Raw genomic sequence first — 18,848 nt, forward strand, 5'->3', positions numbered from 1 at the left:
AGGGAAATAAAAAAAAAAAAAAAAGGTGGGGCGGGGCAACAACATTAGTTTGAATCAAGAAAGAGACACAAAAGTATTCTAATACTATAAAAGCCTTTGTCTGTCTGTCTGTCTGTATTCGCGCTCTGATTGGCTGACAAACAGCCAATCCCTTTGCGAAGAAGTGTTCGGACAAGTGGCAGCGCATGGCCATGATGGTGGGACACAGGGGGCAGGGGTGAGGCCAGCTGCTGACCTCCCCCATCCTCCCCCTGCTCCCTGGAGGCGGTGGCAACGGAGTGGATGGAGCAGATCTGTTCCCTGCAGGTGGTGGCGATGGAGCAGAGGGGGAGGGGCGAGGCCACTGGAGCTGGCTTTGTCCCCCCCATCCCTTGCTCCTTGTAGGTGATGGCAGCGTGGGGGGAGGCAAGGCCACTAGCACTGGCCTCGGCCTGCCCTTCCCCTCTAATGTCATCGCTGCCTGCAGGGCTGACATGGGCTGACGCAGTGGTGGTTGGGGGAGGAGCAGGGCTGACGCGGGTGTGGGGAGGAGTGGGTGCACCACAGCAGTGGCAGTAGGGGGAGGGGAGGAGTGGACCCAAGCCTGATGCTGGCGGGGAGGAAGAGTGAGCCTGAGCAGGGGGAGAAGCTGGCCTGCTGCAGCAGGGGTGGGGGGGAGAAGTGGGCCCGGCGCAGCCTGATGTGGTAGCCCTGAGCCTGCTCCTCCCCTCCCCCTGCCGCTCCAGCAGGGAGTGGGGGGCAATGGGCCCAGACCCCAAGAAGCAGGAGGGAAGGGAGAAGCGGGCTCGAATGGGGGGTGGGGAGGGAAGCTTGCATGTGGCAGCCAGCGTCGCCACCCACTGCCCCATGCGGCTGCCGCTTCGTGCCCAACTGCGCACCACCTCTGCCTCCGTGTCTTGCCCCATCCCCCTGGGAGGTGGCATTGGCACAGGGTGGTGGGTGGCGGTGCTCTGTCCCTGCTTGTCATTCTTGACGGGTATTCTTGATGTAGCACTGGCTGGAGCCACGCCCCCCAAGAACGTTACGGACGGACGGACAGGCAGGCAGACAGACAGATTAAGCCCTTATGTATAGATTGCCTGTATATTCCATTATATGCAATCTTAGTGGTTTATTTTGTTCAGTGTATAAATGGCTTGGATAACATTACAAATAAATGAAAAGTGTTTTTAAATTTAATATTTGGTGTCCCTTCTTATGATGACTGTTTTTTACTCTGTTTCATTTCAGGAGCAGTGGAAATATCCTATCAGAGCCCTATTGCATGCTGGGTTAGTACTATGCTTCACTGCTTTGGTGGCTCTGTTTTATCCTCCTTGATGCTTGCTGAGTCTCCAGTAGGGTTCCTTGCAAACAGCACAAATGTCTTACTTGCATCGTTAGTCTGGTAAGCAGTCACAATTGTACAATGTAAATAAATACTTTGGTCTTTCCATGTTTGACTGTGAACATAAGACTGATAAAGTTTTGCCTAAATTGGAAATGTAGCCTAAAACTCTTCTCAGGGCTGGGCATTGAGGCTATAAACATATGTTGCCAAATGAAGCAGATCAGTTGTGCCAGCATGTGTCCTGGCACAGCTGATCTTCATTGTGCGACGCAGATGTCACCCATTATCCTGCAGAGTTGAGCCACCGCTCCTGAGGCTTAGGAGGCCTGATCCTATGGTACAGATGCAAACAGGGGAATCCTAGGTTCCCTCCTGGGAATCTCATGGCAGGTATAGGGCTGCTGAAGCCCTGGGACTGCCTCTGCTTGGGTTTCCCGTGTCTGGACACGCACCCTGAGTTGGGGTGCAGAAACGCAATGTGTGTCCTGATTTCTGGACATGCCTCTGCAAATGGGGGAACCTGGGCTGCAGGCCTATCATAGACCCAGTTCTGCATGGCCAGGAACGTGAATTTCCTGGGTGTGTGGGATCAGGCCCCTGAAGCCCCAGCAGCATCTGCCCAAGACGCCTTAAGAACACAGGCAGCTCTGGGAGACAAACTTTCACTACTTCTCTCACGGATACAAATTTTTGGCATTTGTGGTGCAGCAAAAGGCGTGGACATCTGTTTGCTTGGCTTTTGTATGGAGGCACAACGATGACATCTGTTTCTAGCCTGACCACTCTGAGAGCTCATTGCATAGTGGTGCACTTTCTTTACTTTGTTATGAAAATGTTGCTTTTCTAGTACTCCTACATTTGCCACTGAGAGAGGTAGCAACTTGTAAATTTCAACCTTGTAACTCACTATTTATAACTTAGTTTTCCCGATGTACTTCAAGAAAACTTATTTGACTGCTTATATGCTGTCTGTTTGAAACCTAATAGGCTTCCATATGATTTAGAAGCATTTGGGTGGGGGTGGGAACCCCTTCAGTTCCCCTGGAGGTTTTATAATTGTAACTTTTAAAAATAAAGACAACTTGCCAATAGTAGTTTTTATTGTTGATGTGAGATGCATTCAGAAAGATTCCATGTTTGCATCCAGGAAAAAACAGTGAAACTGACCAGACAAACTATCATATGCACAACATGAACTAATCAGTAATTTTTCATAGTAGTCTTGAATATCATAATAGTAAGTGGAGAGATCTAAAAAGTGGTATATTTTAAAACTGAATGTCCCTTTAATATCTAGAAGATATTTAAACTTTATTACCCTTAAATGAAAAAGGAGTGTGATACCAATGACAAATCAAAATATTTTTAAACTTTAAGAACTATTCTGCAAGATGTCATTTTTGTTATTACATTAATGATAGAATCAAGATCAAATGAGAACTTTATCTACTTTATTTTAGCATTTAGTACTCATGAACTAAGTGTTACTCAGGCATTTTACAGTTTTTTTGGGTAATGTAGAACAGCAACATCTACTGGTAGCTCTCAGAATATACCATAACACAAGAGATTAGAAGCATGGAAAATAACAGGAGTAGTACTATGGATAGCTATACCACTTTTCTACAGAATACTTAATCTACAATCTTAATTTAAGTCTGCCTATTTTTATAGCTTGAGTAGTGTAAAATACTAAGTCAAAACTCTTCTTTGCAGTAAAGTAAAACTGCATTTTTTTTCCTAAAATGTATTTGCATTCCTTTACAAAATACATTAGGTTTTTTTCAGTATATCTGAAGTGTAAACACTGTCATTCTGCAGAATGCCTGTATAAAGGAACCACTTGCCAGGCTCGTGGTTACATCAATGTGACGAGTGTGCCATGAAAGTGAACATTTAAGAGTTATTGAATATTAAGACACTTACTTGAGTTACGTGATTTTATGACTACATCTGCACAGTAAAACACGACCAAGCATTGCCTCTATCTGGCTGGAGGTAGCTGAATTGTATCAAATGGGTTGGAAATGCAATGGCAACGGGTAGTGCTTGCCTCCTAATTTATACAAACCACACATAGGTTGGGTCTCAGCTTTTTGTTAAAGTGTTACAAAAATGTTTTGGTGGAACAAGATCATTCTGAGCTGAATTCATTATATTACTTTGATTATTAGCCATTTAGCATGTTTAACATCTGTTTCAGTGCAGATGTGATTATTTGTAGCTGACCATAGCGGCATGCAGAGTTGTTGCCTTTTCTCAGAACACTTCACTGAAGAAGGCAAAAGTGTATAAATATATCTATCTCCTAATCCAACTTCAGTCGAAGATCTGGGCATAGATAGGCATTTAGTTAGTATCCAAGTTTTTAATTGACTGACTATTCATGACCCCCTTTCCCAGTAGTGGCTCTGCATCTACACTTGTGCAATGTAGCGAGGTCACTTTTTTTGCATAACTTGAATTAAATAGTTTCCTTATGTGAGGAGGAAGACCATCAGTCAGTTCCAAAAGTAGATTCAGCAGTGCTTATTTGGACAAATGTGCAGTAATGCAGCTTGTGACAATGCATTAATACACATTAAAGCCTTCAAGTGAAGGGATAGGAAGTCCTTCTAAATGTTGAAATGTTCTCTATCTTTTTCTTTAATTTGTTCTGACAGATTCATTTATTCAGTGCTTTAAACTAGCTACACTGGGAGTTGTACACTTAAATCTGTTTGGTGTTCTATTGCTGCCCAAGATGGACCTGGATGTGAGCTACTGAGAAACTAATCCAGCCTCTGGGGAACTCAAACAGCTGTCCTAACAGGAAAGGACAATGTGTTTTGATAGGTGGTGCTCTGCTTTGTTTGTGACCACTTCCTTCTTGGGAAGGTAGTAACTTGGCTCCTCCTTATAAAGAGAAGCACAATTCCTTGCAAGGCTACAAGTCTGTCATGCCTTCATAGCTCTTGAAATCTATGGAATGTGACTTTCTCTGTTGTTGCCTGTGACTAATCTAAATGACACAATTGAGGGCTGAACTGTAATTGCTGGTAGGGGAGACAGAAGGAGGAAGGTTTGTTCTTTGCTGGAATTGAACTGTTTCCTTGATCCTAGATGGACAGGACAGGATGGAGAAGCCAAAACCTGCAGGGAGATGCTTAAGAACTTATCTGTCCTATATGTAGAATGTCTTCTTCTTCCTCAAATGCCTTCTACTTCCTTTTGCAGTGCAAGAAAAATGGGTAGATGTTCTCTTTCCAAACTTTAAAAAACCCAATAACAACAAATCTTTGGAGTCTTTGGCTCTGTGTAAATGCCAAATATCTATGAAGGAACGCAAAATCTACAATACATGCCAATAAACCAATACTACAGTTCAAATATTTACAAGCGATTGAAAGGGTTAAGAAAATGAAGATTTAGTTGCATAGGGATGTGTCTAGCTTTTAATCTTACTGGCTTCTTAAAAAAAAACAACCCCCAAACTCTGTTGTTTTAGGCAATCCTGACTATCCTGGATGCCCACCTACATTGAGACCATCTTGTTTGCAGTGGAAATAGTTGGCTAAATAAGCCCATTCTTGATAAAGTGAAACTCGTGATTGTAGTTCAGTGTTCAAGTTATGAACACTGTACTAAGTTCATTTAAAGCATTTAAAAAAAATAAAGCACTTTTAGCCACAAAATCTAGAAGTTAAACAGACTAAGAAGCGCTGGTCACAATAAGATATTAGATGCATTTGAGGACAGCTCACAGTTGGCATTGACAGTAACAAGTGGTGGCAGTCTTGCTAAAGTTATATCTTGTGTTGCTGTCAAGAATTGTTAAGTATCAGAATGTAAGTAAATTTCTTATATTAACCAAAAACTCAGGTATTTAAATTGTGAACTAACGAAGCTGGACAGAAATAAAGAACGTAGTTGGTGAAGAGAAGTGTAATTTGAATATTTGTTCTAGGGCATATTAAGGGAGGTTTGGTAAATATGACTAATGATGTGGGGGACTATAAGGAGTCTTTAGAATGGGTATGTTGGAAATTATATACATTTTTATATGTGTATGTATATATTTACAACTTAAGTTGCAAGTAAAAACTGTCTAAGTTGCAGAACATTTCAATGTGCTGTCTATTATAATGAAGCCTCTTAAGAGACTGTAGGGAATGAGATCATGCTTAGTGAAGAGACTTTAATGAATAACTGGAAACTTTCTCTTAAATTTCAGGTATCTAGTATTTTATTGTCCACAAGATATATTCTACCGATGCTTTTCCTTTCTGCCTCTTCGACTGATGGTTGCAGGAATGAAAGAAGTGACTAGGACTTGGAAGATAACAGGTGGAATCACACATGCGAACAGCCACTACAAAAATGCCTGGCTTATCATGGTAGCTGTTGGCTGGGCTAGAGGTAGTGTATAAAATACCTTGTTCTGATGAATTGCGATATTTAAAGTTCTACTGACATAACCAGATCTCTAGTCTTAGCTGTATCACTATATCCTGTCTTGCAGGGATGTTGCCTTAAATACAAACTGTTGCCCCTCAAGGAGGGAAAGCTAGTGTAGCCAATTTCTCTGCTCACATTAGGAATAGCATTGAATGATTTTGAAGGGAGCCACATCTGTCACAGTTTAAGGATGAGTGTAAGGATTATTAGGATGAGTGATCATTGGCAAAAAGAACTGATGGGCCTGCTGTGTAATTAAGCTATTTTTTAAAGTAGCTCTTAAAGCTCTTGCATTTCTGGATGGCTGGAATGCTGCTTTATTTAACGTTTCTTATGTCTTAAGACTTTTAATAAACAGATACATTTGTGTAATTGAGTTATTTCCTAAACTACCTATCATACCTAGAAATCTATTGTAAAACTCAATGGCAATGTTAGTACTCTATAGCCAGGAGTATTCACTGAAGTTCTGCACTTTATAGGAGTGCAAAGACAAGTTGTCACCAGAAGTGATTGCAACTTTTGCTGTGTCAGTTGTTCATAAAGCCTATTGATCAGTCAGACTGCAACACTTCAGTTGCTTCTCTTCTTCCACAGTATATTAATCTGTGCATATGTTTCTTATAATCCTCAGACTTTAACTTCTCATAATGGAGAGTTTAGACTCTGAATACAGAGGTCACTGTAGTATGAGGTTGTTTGAAAAATAATGGTAACTTCGAAATAAAACTCTTTTGTGTGCAGTAAGTGGTAACACTACACAGTAGTAGAGATCATGGATGGGGCATTGCCAAATGCACCCATCACTTACAAGTTATGTAGAGGAGTGATGTGATCCAGCAAATGATCATTACACAATTGTTTTATTTTGAAATTGGTGTTATTTTTTTAAATGCCCTCATATATAACAACAATGTACGATCTGCGTAGAGATTCAAATCTGCCTTCCTCTGAATAAATGGAATATAATGCCCTAAATTAATGGACCAGTGACTTCAGATGTGTCTAAGCCTTTATTTTGTGTGCTTATTCTTACAATACCTGACTTTCAAAGGGGAGGTTTTTAGCAACTGGTTCTTTAAGGTATCTTACATTAGTAACTGGTTAAGCAAGTTACCACTGAAAGTTTTGCCTAATCTTTGTCTAAATCTTCATTTCTGGCACCAGATCATGTTCCCCTGAAGTTAGTGGGGGATTTTGCAGCTCATCAAGGGCGCTCCTAGCTACTAAATCATTAAGATGGTAGCACTGACATGTTTTACCTTATTGCATTTTCAGGAGCTGGTGGTGGCTTAATCTCTAACTTTGAACAATTGGTGAGAGGTATCTGGAAACCTGAAAGTAATGAGCTACTGAAGATGTCTTAGTAAGTTGATAAAACCATATTGCAACAAGAATAATTTTGAAAACCTTGTTTTTTCCCACATTCAGGCTAACTTCCTTGGTTGAGCTTTTGAAAATAAATGTGAGGGCACTGCTTATAAATTCAGTCTAAAGCTTTACCATTTGCTTGACCTCTCTGAGACCATTAACTCATCATATCACTTCATAGGAACACAGACTGGAAGAGACCTCTTGGGTTACAGAGTCCAGTCCCTTGTGGTTTGCAAACAACAAGACAAGAAGTATTTTGTCTGGAAGTGTTTGCAAGAATATTTCAGGCTCTCTAGCACAGCCATAAAGCATCCCATCACAAGCTTCAGTCTTGATACAAAAAGTCCTTAGTATGCTATGAGGGGAAAAGGCAGGAGAGACTATGGGTATTACCAAAGCCTGGGTGTCCAGATGAAACATTGTCAGTTTGCAAAGACAGCTAATTACAATTGGCAACTGTCTGAATCGGCAAGGCAAAACTCTTCTAAAAATATTCATTCACTATGTTTCTGACCTGAATCGAGTGTGGCAGGGTATTGTGAATGAAGCATATGATTCTTCTGCTGCTTTGTGGTTCTGAAAGTAAGTAGATGATCTCAGTTTCCAAGAGTCTGGTCACTTTCAACACTGAACACGAACATGCACTCCCTCCAAAAAACAAACAAACAAATGAAAAAAGTTCCTCGCCTTTCTGGTCATATGCAAATCAACTATTAAATATTTTAGCTACAGCAATATCTTTCTATTAAAAGATAGATGCTGCTAGTGGTCTCCAGAGGGTAAAATGGGAATATTAAACAATTTAGCTTCTGCCTGAAGAAAAAGTGAAGTGAAATTGAGTAGTAGACCACAAATTACTACTGCAAGGGCAGATAAGCCCATTGTGGGCATTTTTAAACTAGTTTGCCTCCCCATGTGACTTCCTATTTGGCTTCCATGGAAATAACTGTTTCAAAAACAAGGTTATGACTTCTGGTGTGAGAAAAGCAGCAGGAACAGGTAAATACTTCAAAATCCTGTTTTCATCCAGCTGTCCTTGGTAATAAAGAATGACAGAACAGCAATTCAAAATATATGAGCAGAATTATTTCTAAAAGGAAGGCTCTTCAAAGCTTATGGTGTCAGCTACTCTCTAGTGATCTACATTTTTCATACTTGGTGGAAAAATGGTTTTACTCAGTTTGATGCAATGTAGCTACTTTCCTATTTAAATTTCTGAGCAAAAGAATATAGTTGTAAATACCAAACTGTTGTATTGCAAAGACTAAAAGCATATGCTCAGTATGCCAGGACAATGAGAAGTTGGACACACACCAGTCCTGGCTTGAAATGTTGTAAGAATACCCATGGCAACTTTTTCCCAATGGTTGGTGGTTATAAAGATAAATTTATTAATCTAGAGGGGTTTGAGAAACAATTGGACAAGTCTTGGAGCACAGGATTGCAAATATAAATGTAAGAGTAAAGTTGAACTTTTGATCACAAAAAACATTCCAGATGCATTAAGTGAGCGGAGGCTGCATCTACATATGTGCACTTAACTATGGAGCTGACTAACTAGCTCTGCAGTAAAGTGTCACTGTTTATACATGCACCTGTATTAGGGTGCAGTAAATTTATTAACTCCGCTGTAGGATAGTACTGTCTGGGACAAATATCCTACATCGGAGTAGTTATGTGCGCTGAAACACACGTGTAGAGAGTGACCCAGTCTGGTTCGGGCACAAGCATGCTACAGTGCGGGGGCTGTGCGCCAGCTAGCCCCCCACTGTAGTACCCTCCAGTCCCAGTCAGCCCCTCCACAGCACATTAAGCTGGGGCAGAGTCGTGGAGCAGATCCCGGCTGGCAGGCAGACTTCCCCAGATCTCCCTGCCAGCCCGGGTTGCTCTGCCCTGGCTCAATGTGTTGCAGTCCCAGATGCAAATGCTGTACCCGGGAGCAATAAATTCTGGTACAACATGCACTGGAGTTTATTGCTAAGTTCTAATTATGTGTGGCACCATGCAGAGATTATGAAGCCTAAAAGAATAATTGAAAGTTTCATCGTCAAACTGATCATATGCCTTAACAGGGTAAGATTTTTTAGATAGGTAACATTTTAAGGTGTCAAACTATGTGTCTGTTTTCCCCCAACCCCCATAGAAAGCAAGTTCTAGAGCACACCAGAAGCTGTCCTTTATACCCTTAGCCCTGAATTGAAGACTCATTTGTATTCCACAAAACAATGCTATAGAAAGACATGCCAGGCCTCCTGTGTTCCTGAACTGGAAGTAGTGTAGGACTAATGTGAATGTAGTTGAGTGCACAGGTGCAACATGCCTTGATCTGGGAATAGATTTGTGCTGTATGTGCCAAAAGAATTGTTCAAAATTCTTGTGGAAGAAAAAAAGAATGATGTGTTTGGATACCTTCTTTAAGAACATAAATATTTGAGACCACTTAATAGTGAGAGGAGAAAAGGGCTTGTGAAAGGCAAAGCAAATTGAATATATTGTTAGTAAAACAGAGAAAACAAACCATTTTTTTTCTGAAATGGAAAGGTCACATGATATGATTTCTTTAATCTATTAACAAATCTCATAATTAATCTTTAAAATTTCTTGCAACAAAATTTTAACCTTTCATTTTCAGGCAAGGCCTTAGTTACGAGTTGTATGTGTTGCACGGGGGGGGAAAAGGCCACCCAATACTTGTGCTCCAGGTAACTGTTTCAATCGGAGGGTGAAGGTGAGAAATTCACACACCATGTTTGCTTTCCAGCCCTGTAAAGGTAACTCTGGTAGGAGCCATACTCTTCACACTGCAACATACCCAGAGCCTGCCAATAGCGAGACACAGCCTTATGTTCTTTTATACCATCTTTCTAGTAGTTACAAAGGTAAGAATTTAGAAGTACAGTGCATATATTTTAAAATAATTACACAACTGTATTTTGTTTACAGTGCTTTAGAGCAAGAAGCACAATTAACTGGTTGCCTACTGAAATATCACTTGCTTCAGAAAAGGAAAAATTGAGATCTGTTCAGTATCAGTTGATGAACATTGTGTTGCTTAACTGAAGTGAATGGAGTCAACCTAATTTACACCAGGACCCAACACACAGAAAAGAATTGGTCCCAATTGCAAAGGAAATGGAGTTCCTTTGCAGACTCCTGTGGGAGATGTCCTTTCGGTGTGCAGGCAGTATAGCCCCTGTCTCTGGACGGTCTGATTTAGGGGATGTGACAAGTGTCTGAAAATTTAGGAGAGCTGCAAATGGGAGTAGTTTCTGCTGGGGCAGACAGTTGAATCGTGTTGCTAAGCCACTATACAAACAATGTCTTAGTACATTTACTGACTGTGCGGACAAGGCTGTAGAGTGGGTTAGTTGGTTGCAGGTTTGCTTTATGTATCATAGAATTATAGCAAATCTAGGGTTGGAAGGGACCTCAAGAAATCATCTAATCCAACCCCCTGTTATAAACAGGACCACCTCCAACCAAATCATTCCAGCCAGGGCTTTGTCAAGCTGGGTCTTAACAACCTCCAAGGATGGAGATTCTACTGCCTGTCCAGGCAACTTGTTCTAGTGCTTCACTACTCTTAGTGAGAGATTTTTTTCCTAATATCCAACCTAAACTTCCCTTGCTGCAACTTGAGACCATTGCTCCTTGCTTTATCATCTGTCACCACTGAGAAGAGTCTAGCTCCATCTTCTTTGTAACCACCCTTCAGGTAGTTTAAAGGCTGCTATCAATTCCTGCCTCAGTCTTTGCTTCTGCAGACTAAATAAACCCCTTTTCCCTCAGCCTCTCCTAAGAATTTGTGTTGCAGGCCCCTAACCATTTTCACTGCCCTCCGCTGGACACTCCAACTTGTTGACATCCTTTCTGTAGTGGGGGGCCCAAAACTGGAGACAGTACTCCAGATGTGGCCTCACTAGTGCAGAATACAGGGGAACAACTACTTCCCTCAATCTGCTGGCAACACTCCTACTAATGCAGCCCACTATGCTATTAGCCTTTTTGGGAACAAGGGCACACTGTTGACTCATTCAGCTTACTGTCCACTGTACCCTCTGCAGAAAATGACCTGGGGGTGCTGCTTGGTCCCAAGCTTGTAGCAGTGCATGGGATTCTTCTAGCGCAGGATTTGCACTTGTCCTTGTTGAACCTCATGAGATTTCTTTTGGCCCAGTTCTCCAAATTGTCTAGGTCACTCAGAATCCTGGCCCTACCCTAGTATATATCGACTACTCCTCCCACCTTGGTTTCATCTGTGAACTTGCTGAAAATATGCTCCATACCATCTTCCAGATAGTTAATAAAGCTATTGAATAAAACCAGCCTCAGGATTGACCCCTGGGGCACTCCACTTGATATTGGCTGCCAACTAGACCTTGAGCCATTGATCAAGCCAATTTTCTTTTCACCATACAGTCCATTCATCCACCCCATACTTTCTTAGCTTGCTTGCAAGAATGCAGTGGGAGACCATATCAAAAGTCTTGCTAAAGCCAAGGTATATCACATCCACTTCTTTCCCCGCATCCATAGAGCCAGTTGTCTCATCGTAAATGGCTGTCAGGTTGCCCTTGGTGAATCCATGCTGACTGTTCCTGATCTCTTTCTTCTCTTCCAAGTGCTTATAAATGGATTCCTTGAGAACCTGTTCCATGGTTTTTCTGGGGACTGAGGTGAGGCTGATTGATTTGTAGTTCTCCTTCCCTTTCTTAAAGACGGGCACTATACTTGCCCTTTTCCAGTCATCTAGGACTTCCCTTGATTGCCACGACTTTTCAAAGATAATGGCCAGCAGCTCTGCAATCACATCAGCCAATTCCCTCGGCACTGTCAGATGCATTGCAGCTGGCCTCATGGACTTGTATGTGTCCAACTTTTTCTAAATATTCCCTAACCTGTTCTTTCACCACTGTTGGTTGCTCACCACCTCCCCAAACTGTGTTGCCTGGTGCAGTAGTCTGGGAGCTGACCTTGCCTGTTAAGACTGAGGTAAAAAAGGCATTGATAACTTCAGCCTTTTCCTCATCTGTTACTAGGTTGCCTCCCCCATTCAGTAAGGGACCCACACTTTCCCTGACCTTCCTCTTGTTGCTAACTTACTTGTAGAAACCCTTGTTATCCTTCACACCCTTGCTAGCTGCAACTCCAATTGTGCTTTGGCCTTCCTGATTTCTTCCCTGCATGCCTGAGCAATATTCTTATGCTCCTCCCTAGTCGTCTGCGCAAGTTTCCACTTCTTGGAAGTTCCTTTTTCTGTTTAAGCTCACTGAAAGATTCTCTGCTAAGCCAAGCTGGTCGCCTACCATATTAACTGTTCTTCCTGCACATTGGGATGGTCTGTTCCTGTGCCCTTAGTAAGGTTTCTTTTAAAGTACAGTCAGCTCTCCTGGACTCCTTTCCCCATCAGACTGACCTCTCAGGGGATCCTGCCCATCACTTCCCTAAGTGAGTCCAAGTCTGCTTTTCTGAAGTCCAGGGTCCTTATTCTGCTGCTCTCCTTTCTTCCTTTTGTCAAGATCCTGAACTCAATTATCTCATGGTCTCTGATGCCTAAATTGCCATTCACTTCTACATCCCCCATTGGTTCTTCCCTGTGTGTGAGCAGCAGGTCAAGAAGAGCACAGCCCTTAGTTGGCTGCTCCAACACTTGCACTGAGAAGTTGTCCCCAATGCTTTCCAAAAACTTCCTAGATTGCCTGTGCAGTGCTGTAGTGCCTTCCCAGCATGTCAGGGTGATTGAAGTCCCCCAGGTGAACCAGGGCCTGTGATCTGGAAATTTCCTCTAGTTGTCTGTAGAAAGCTTCATCTATCTTATCCTCCTGGTCTGGTGGTTTATAGCCGTAGCCCACCATGACATCATCCTTGTTGCTCTTCCCTCTGACCTTAATTCAGAGACTTTCAACAGGCCTTCTGCAGTTTCATACTGGAGCCCTGAGCAATCATACAGCTATCGCTTCTGAACATCAGCTGATTTTAAAGGGATGTTTAAAATTTGCTGTTTCCATGGTGTGGTTTAGAATTGCACCTCTATAAGCATACACCTGTGATCAGACATCTTGGTTTAGGGATAAAAATTGCTTACTTGTGTGGGCAGGGTATATATTGGTGTTTTTATTGGAGATGTGCTAAGATCAGGATGAGGCATATGGCTCCCATTTAGCAATCTAATTAGGACTTAATTCAGCAAAGCCCTTACTTGAATTGATAGTATGTCTTCTGAACATGAGCGAGGCTTTGTAGTTTGAAAGGTTCAGTCCTGGATTAGACCCATAATCTGGAAGACTGCTACAGGTAAATTATTCTTTGTTACCAATTATGGCTAGAAGCATTTTTCAGTAATGGCTCTTTAATATTGTGAAGCTTTTAGCTTTTGACTTTACACTAGCAGCGAAGCATTCTTGTAATGGTATGGAAATCATGGCTGGTAGCCTAGCAGGGCATTAACCTTCCCCTCCCTTTTTTTCCCCCTCTGTCATCAGGGAGTTCTTATTTCATCATTCTCATTCACTCCTCCATCACGTGTCCAAGCTTAGCTTGATTAAATGTATGCAAGAAAAGCTTATTCACTATATTTCAGTCTAATTTTGAAGTAGCTACTTTGGCATTGTTTACTGCTTATCTTAGTTAAAATGCACTTACTTTTATTAAGATTGCACCAGAAGCTACAAAACACTTATGTAGAATGTGGGCCACTCTGTTCCCTAATTAACAGGGTTTGTAGAATTCAGTGCTGAGTGCTTGGTGCAAGTTTGTGGAGCAGCTCTAAAACACCTAAATTATCCTTGTTCTTGTTTGCTACTACAAATCTGTGGGCATGGCATTAAAAATAGAAGCATTTTGCTTTAGCAAACCTAAGTGTGTAACCTGACGGTGAAATGGGACAATTATTAGTGCAGTGTATAGATTTACACTATACTAAACCATTTATTTGGGTGGCACTTGTTACATGTATTAATTATGCAAGCTTGTCTGTATGTAGATTGCTTGAAAAACTGAAGTTTTCTTATTTAATGTGGTATGTTCTTTTTAGGTAACTATGATGTTAACACCATCTGCAATATCTCCATTTGCTCCCTTTGAAGCTGTACTGGGCCGCATGCTCTTTGGTTGGCAACACCCTCCATCTAACATGAAGAGCGAAGCCAAATTATCTTCCTCTAGCACCTCTTCATCCTGTGACAGCCCTTCCACTAGAGAGAACAGTGATGGTGCTAAGAAAAGACAAGTGAAGAAAGTGGAATAAGTGGCCAAAAGTCTTCATATTCTGTTGTGGCCATACTACTCCAAGACCATTCTGTTTTTCAAATGATGTGAAAAGAGAACTTTTAAAGAAAATATGTGCAGCAAGAATGGCAGTTGTAGGTGTTGCACTGCTGTAAGGTGGCTAACCTTAAGAGTAACTTCTGTAAACTGCAATTTAGATGTTGCAAATCTGTATCATGTTGGATTTTAAGTGGTACTGATTAAGATTTTTATAGAACTGATTTTACTAAATGAAATTTTATTGTTATTTTTATATTTATGAAATTTTAAATGGTAAAAGCTAAATAAACATAACGACAAAATATTTTTCTTTACCTTTCTGTAATATCACTATTTTCACAGCCATCATTTTCATTGAAATGGACTTGCACTGCCAACTATAAAAAGTACCATATTCCAAAGTATGAAAGGTTCTAACAGTTGTCATTTAAATTATGGAAATTAAAAATATTCACATAATATGAATAAAGTGGAATTTTTTTTTTTCCCTGAACAACTGGAAGTGTACAAAAAGAAGCCTTTAATAAGAAAAATACCACTTATTATTGTCATTTATGTTGCACTGGTCTTGACTATGCCTAGCAGCTAATTTAAAGCAAAGGCTTCTTCCTACTTTCAAAATAAAAGTAAATGCTTTGACTATTATAAAAATAAACAAACAATTTAGACCTGTAACTAGTTAACATGTCTCCTGTTGACTTAGGTTAACACTGTTACTTGCAAGCTCAGTTTCTCTTCTGTCCTGCATGCGGTAACAATATCACTTTGCTAATTTATACCTTTTAATTAAGGTATGTAGTCTGTAGTATCTTCCTCCTTTGGTTTTGGGTAGATGTGTTTGCATGGAATCTTATCCTCTATGTGCAACACCATTATCTTCTGCTTTCTGAACTGGGCTTCCTTCGACAAGGAGGAAATGATATATTGCAAGTAACATCCATTTTTCCCAACCTAAAAATCTTTACTACCTTAACTGATTCTGTTTGGAAGAAGATAAATTAGGAACTAGCACTGGTGGAACAGTTTTCATTGGTGGTAATGGGGAAGAACTTTTAGTTGTCCTTGGCTTCTGCTGCATTTTACTACTTCCTTTTTCTTGCTTCTTGTTTGCATATTATTATGGCAGATTACATTTCTAGTAGCTAGTCTTTCAGTTCTAGATTATCTGTAAAAGCTGTCGTGTGAGTGGCAATACCACAATGCATGTTTTCTGCATGTCAGAGTAGGCATCTCCATTTGATTTGTTTATGTCACTGGTTGGTATGACAGGCGTTTGGGTCTCTCTTGCCTAGTGTCTTACTCCACTACAACGTCAGAGTGAGATCTTGAGAGTAGCATTACCTGTATGTCTTGTTGGTTGTCCCTCTCGCCTGCCACATCTTGATGTTCTTCTTGGGGGAGAGTCTTTGCAGGTATCCTGTGCGAACTCACTCATTTGGTTTCTTTGTGGGGCTTCAACCTCCCCTTTACCCCACCCTTACCACATCCAGGGCTGCAACTGGCATTGTTGTCTATGAGTTCGCTTGCCTGGGAAATAGGTTCTCACCCATGCTGCCCTTTGTTGATGTAAGCTATCCTCCAGCTGTTGGCTTGTCCTCAGCTGTTCTCTGGCCTGGGCCAACATCCCCACAACTTTGTGTAAGGCAGTTCTTATCACCACTTTGCATAAGGCAGTTCTTTAAACAATAACTGAGGAAATTAACTTATCAGCCTTCACTGGTATACTCTTGTGGCCACTAGGTTCTCGCCACAAACTGAGTTATAGGGTTCTTCAGCATCCTGCTGTACCCCTCTGTCCCAGTTGGGCCCTCTGGATACCTGTCCCATTGGCCATTGCTTCCAGCCTCGATGCTGTCTGGGGCTTCATGCCCCACCTTGTCTCTAGGGCCTCAGCCCTCCAGAGGGACTGTTCTCACTCCAGCTCCCTTTTGGGCTCAAATCAGCTTCAGAGCCGGATGGAGCTTCCCCACCAGGCCTTCTGTCGCCTCCCAACTCCCGTCCCCACTCTTCCCCACCATGTACCTCTGGGCTCCAATGCTGCCTGTCCTGTTGGAGCTCTGAGCCCTCCTATGTCCCTCTCTTCACTGGGGCGCACAGCTGGCTCTGCTGTCTGGGCGAGCTGCTTGTGACTACCCAGCCACTCTTCACTGGGGCGCACAGCTGGCTCAGCTCTTGTGGCTAGCCATGTGCAGCTTCCTGGCTCCGCTCTGCCTCAGCATGTTTTCTCCCACACTGGCAGCAATACTCTCAAGTTGCTCCCCGGCTTGCTGCTTGCCCTCTGCCTCTCTGGAGGTTCTCTACAGCTCCACCTTCCTGGTGAGCTGCTCTGGGGCACTCTTCCCTGGCTCCCTCCTTTCTGCGGCGATTCTTTGCCACTTCCTGAGCCTTCTGGCCCTGACGTATGCCACATCGCTCCTCTTCCGGCCTGCTCATCCTCCGGGCCCCACCCTCTTCTTCAGCGATCTGTAGGCTCAGGCTGCTGAGGAACTGCCATGCCGGAGCCAGCATCATTCTCCCTGCCTTGCAGGAAGGAGAGAATGAGAAAAACCCCCACTGACAGTCTTTTTCCCCTTCACAGTCTAGTTTTCACAAACTTAATATTTGTCTAGTGAGGACTCCGGGGGAAGAGAACAATGTGGATGCAAAAGTGCAGTACACATCTGAGAAGGGACCATAGGTAAAGTCTAGTTATCAGAGTAGCTGAGATGTATCCATCTAAAATTGGGAAGGAAAAGTTTTCAGGGTATAGGTGAGTTTAGATGAGCTCAGCTTTTAAAGTAGAACCTTCATAATTATGTACCCATTGTAGTGACCAAAATAACTTTAATGCTTTTTCTTCCTTTTAATTCTAACCAGGTCAGCTGAGAGAACACTGGGCCTAATTGTTTACATGAATTAATAACAGAATTGCTAAGTAAATTTTCTCAGTTATACCTTTATGAAGGTAGTGAGGTTAATTCAGGATTGCTAAGGGCCAAAGTGACTTGCAGATGAAGGAAAGAACATGTGGCTTGGTTGCAGTGTTAGGTTGGTTTGCAGGGCTGGCAACTAGGGAAAAACCACACAAACAGGCAGATGGATGCCCTGGTACTACAAGACAAGGTTCAACAACCTACACCCCTGGTACTACAAGTGCCTTCTCCAGTGAGTTGAACTTCTAGAAATCTTCAAATTATGTCCAGTATCTGAACACTGGTTAATATCTTATGCCTAGTGCAGTAAAACAGGTTGCTTCAATGTAGAAAAGAAAAATAAGCTCACTGCCCAAATCTGGTCTAGTTGCCAAGAAGACAAAATGAGGATCATTCTTGCCTTGTAATTTGGAAATTTTTTTTTCCAGTAAGGACTGCTGAGACAATAGAATGGGGTGACAGTTTTATACAATTCTTTGGTGATCTGGGATTTTGGATACTCAGGCTGCAAATTAACAGGCAGCTAATGTTTTAATAGCACCAGCAAATATTGTCTTGTGACATTTCTAAAACTTTTACATGCTTCATTTTCTTAAGAGATGCTTTATAATGTTGTGATCAAGTGTTCAAGAATTGCATTTGATATACTGCGTATGAACTGCTGTACTACTGTGAAACGTTAGCCAACGTCTGGACACTTTTTGCCCAAATGGATCTGTGAAAATGTGTTTAGGACTATTCTTAAATAAGTTTACAAGATTTGAGGCAGAAAATATGGCTTTCTTTGTATGAAATATCGACTTGTAAAGATGATTTTGTTCTTATTAAAGAAGTGGAAAATGTTTCCTGCTTTTCTTGATTACATTTTTTGAACATATTAAAACATAAGAACAGCGCAAACCTATCCAATAACATATGTTCTATTTGAAAAATAAATGGAAAGATAATACAACATCATAAAACAATTGTTTCCCTTTTGAGATGGACCTTAAATATTTGCTTTTAAAGGACTTAATAGTGGGATACTTGGGGAAATGTTCCAGAGGAACAGAGCAAACTACTTCAATTTTAACTACTTCTTTTGAAGGTGGCCACTGTGTTTGGGAAAAGGGGAAATAGCTGGATGCTGAACATTCATCAATATTTAAAGATTATTGCATCAGCTATAGTATCGTGATCTATGCTGAATAACATGATGGTGGCTTCAGAATGAGGCATTGTGTTTTTGAACCCGAGGTAGCACAGCAATCCCTGCTCTTCCTGTCCAGTCTTCACGCGCGCCCCCCCCCCATTTTTTTTATACTACTATTTGGCTCTGGGTTTCTTCCAACACACAAGCATGTTTAGTTGCATGAGTTTTCGCTTTGCTTTCTGTATGCTTCATACTTGAAAGGAATACACTAAGTAAGTCTGGATTATTCATGTTCTTAGGCTGCGTTCCTCACTATGAACCTGTTGGCTAAGTACAGACCATCAAAAAGCTGCAGGCTGAATCGATTCAATCTTTGTAGGTTTCTCTCAACCACATA

At 41.7% G+C, this 18,848-nt stretch overlaps 1 protein-coding gene across 1 annotated transcript in view; it reads left to right on the top strand.

The window, feature by feature from the left end:
- Positions 1 to 18,163, top strand: part of TMEM38B (transmembrane protein 38B) — a 27,628-nt gene extending 9,465 nt beyond the window's left edge. Inside the window, exons 2-6 of the mRNA XM_025202675.1 lie at positions 1,231 to 1,387; positions 5,544 to 5,728; positions 7,046 to 7,133; positions 9,903 to 10,020; positions 14,175 to 18,163. Of these exons, the coding sequence (XP_025058460.1) occupies positions 1,281 to 1,387; positions 5,544 to 5,728; positions 7,046 to 7,133; positions 9,903 to 10,020; positions 14,175 to 14,387 (711 nt within the window). The 5' untranslated portion in view covers positions 1,231 to 1,280 and the 3' untranslated portion in view covers positions 14,388 to 18,163. The remainder of the gene's footprint in view (positions 1 to 1,230; positions 1,388 to 5,543; positions 5,729 to 7,045; positions 7,134 to 9,902; positions 10,021 to 14,174) is intronic.
- Positions 18,164 to 18,848: the final 685 nt, after the last annotated feature.

This window comes from Alligator sinensis, unplaced genomic scaffold (genome assembly GCF_000455745.1).
Source record: "Alligator sinensis unplaced genomic scaffold, ASM45574v1 scaffold560_1, whole genome shotgun sequence".
NCBI lineage: Eukaryota > Metazoa > Chordata > Crocodylia > Alligatoridae > Alligator > Alligator sinensis.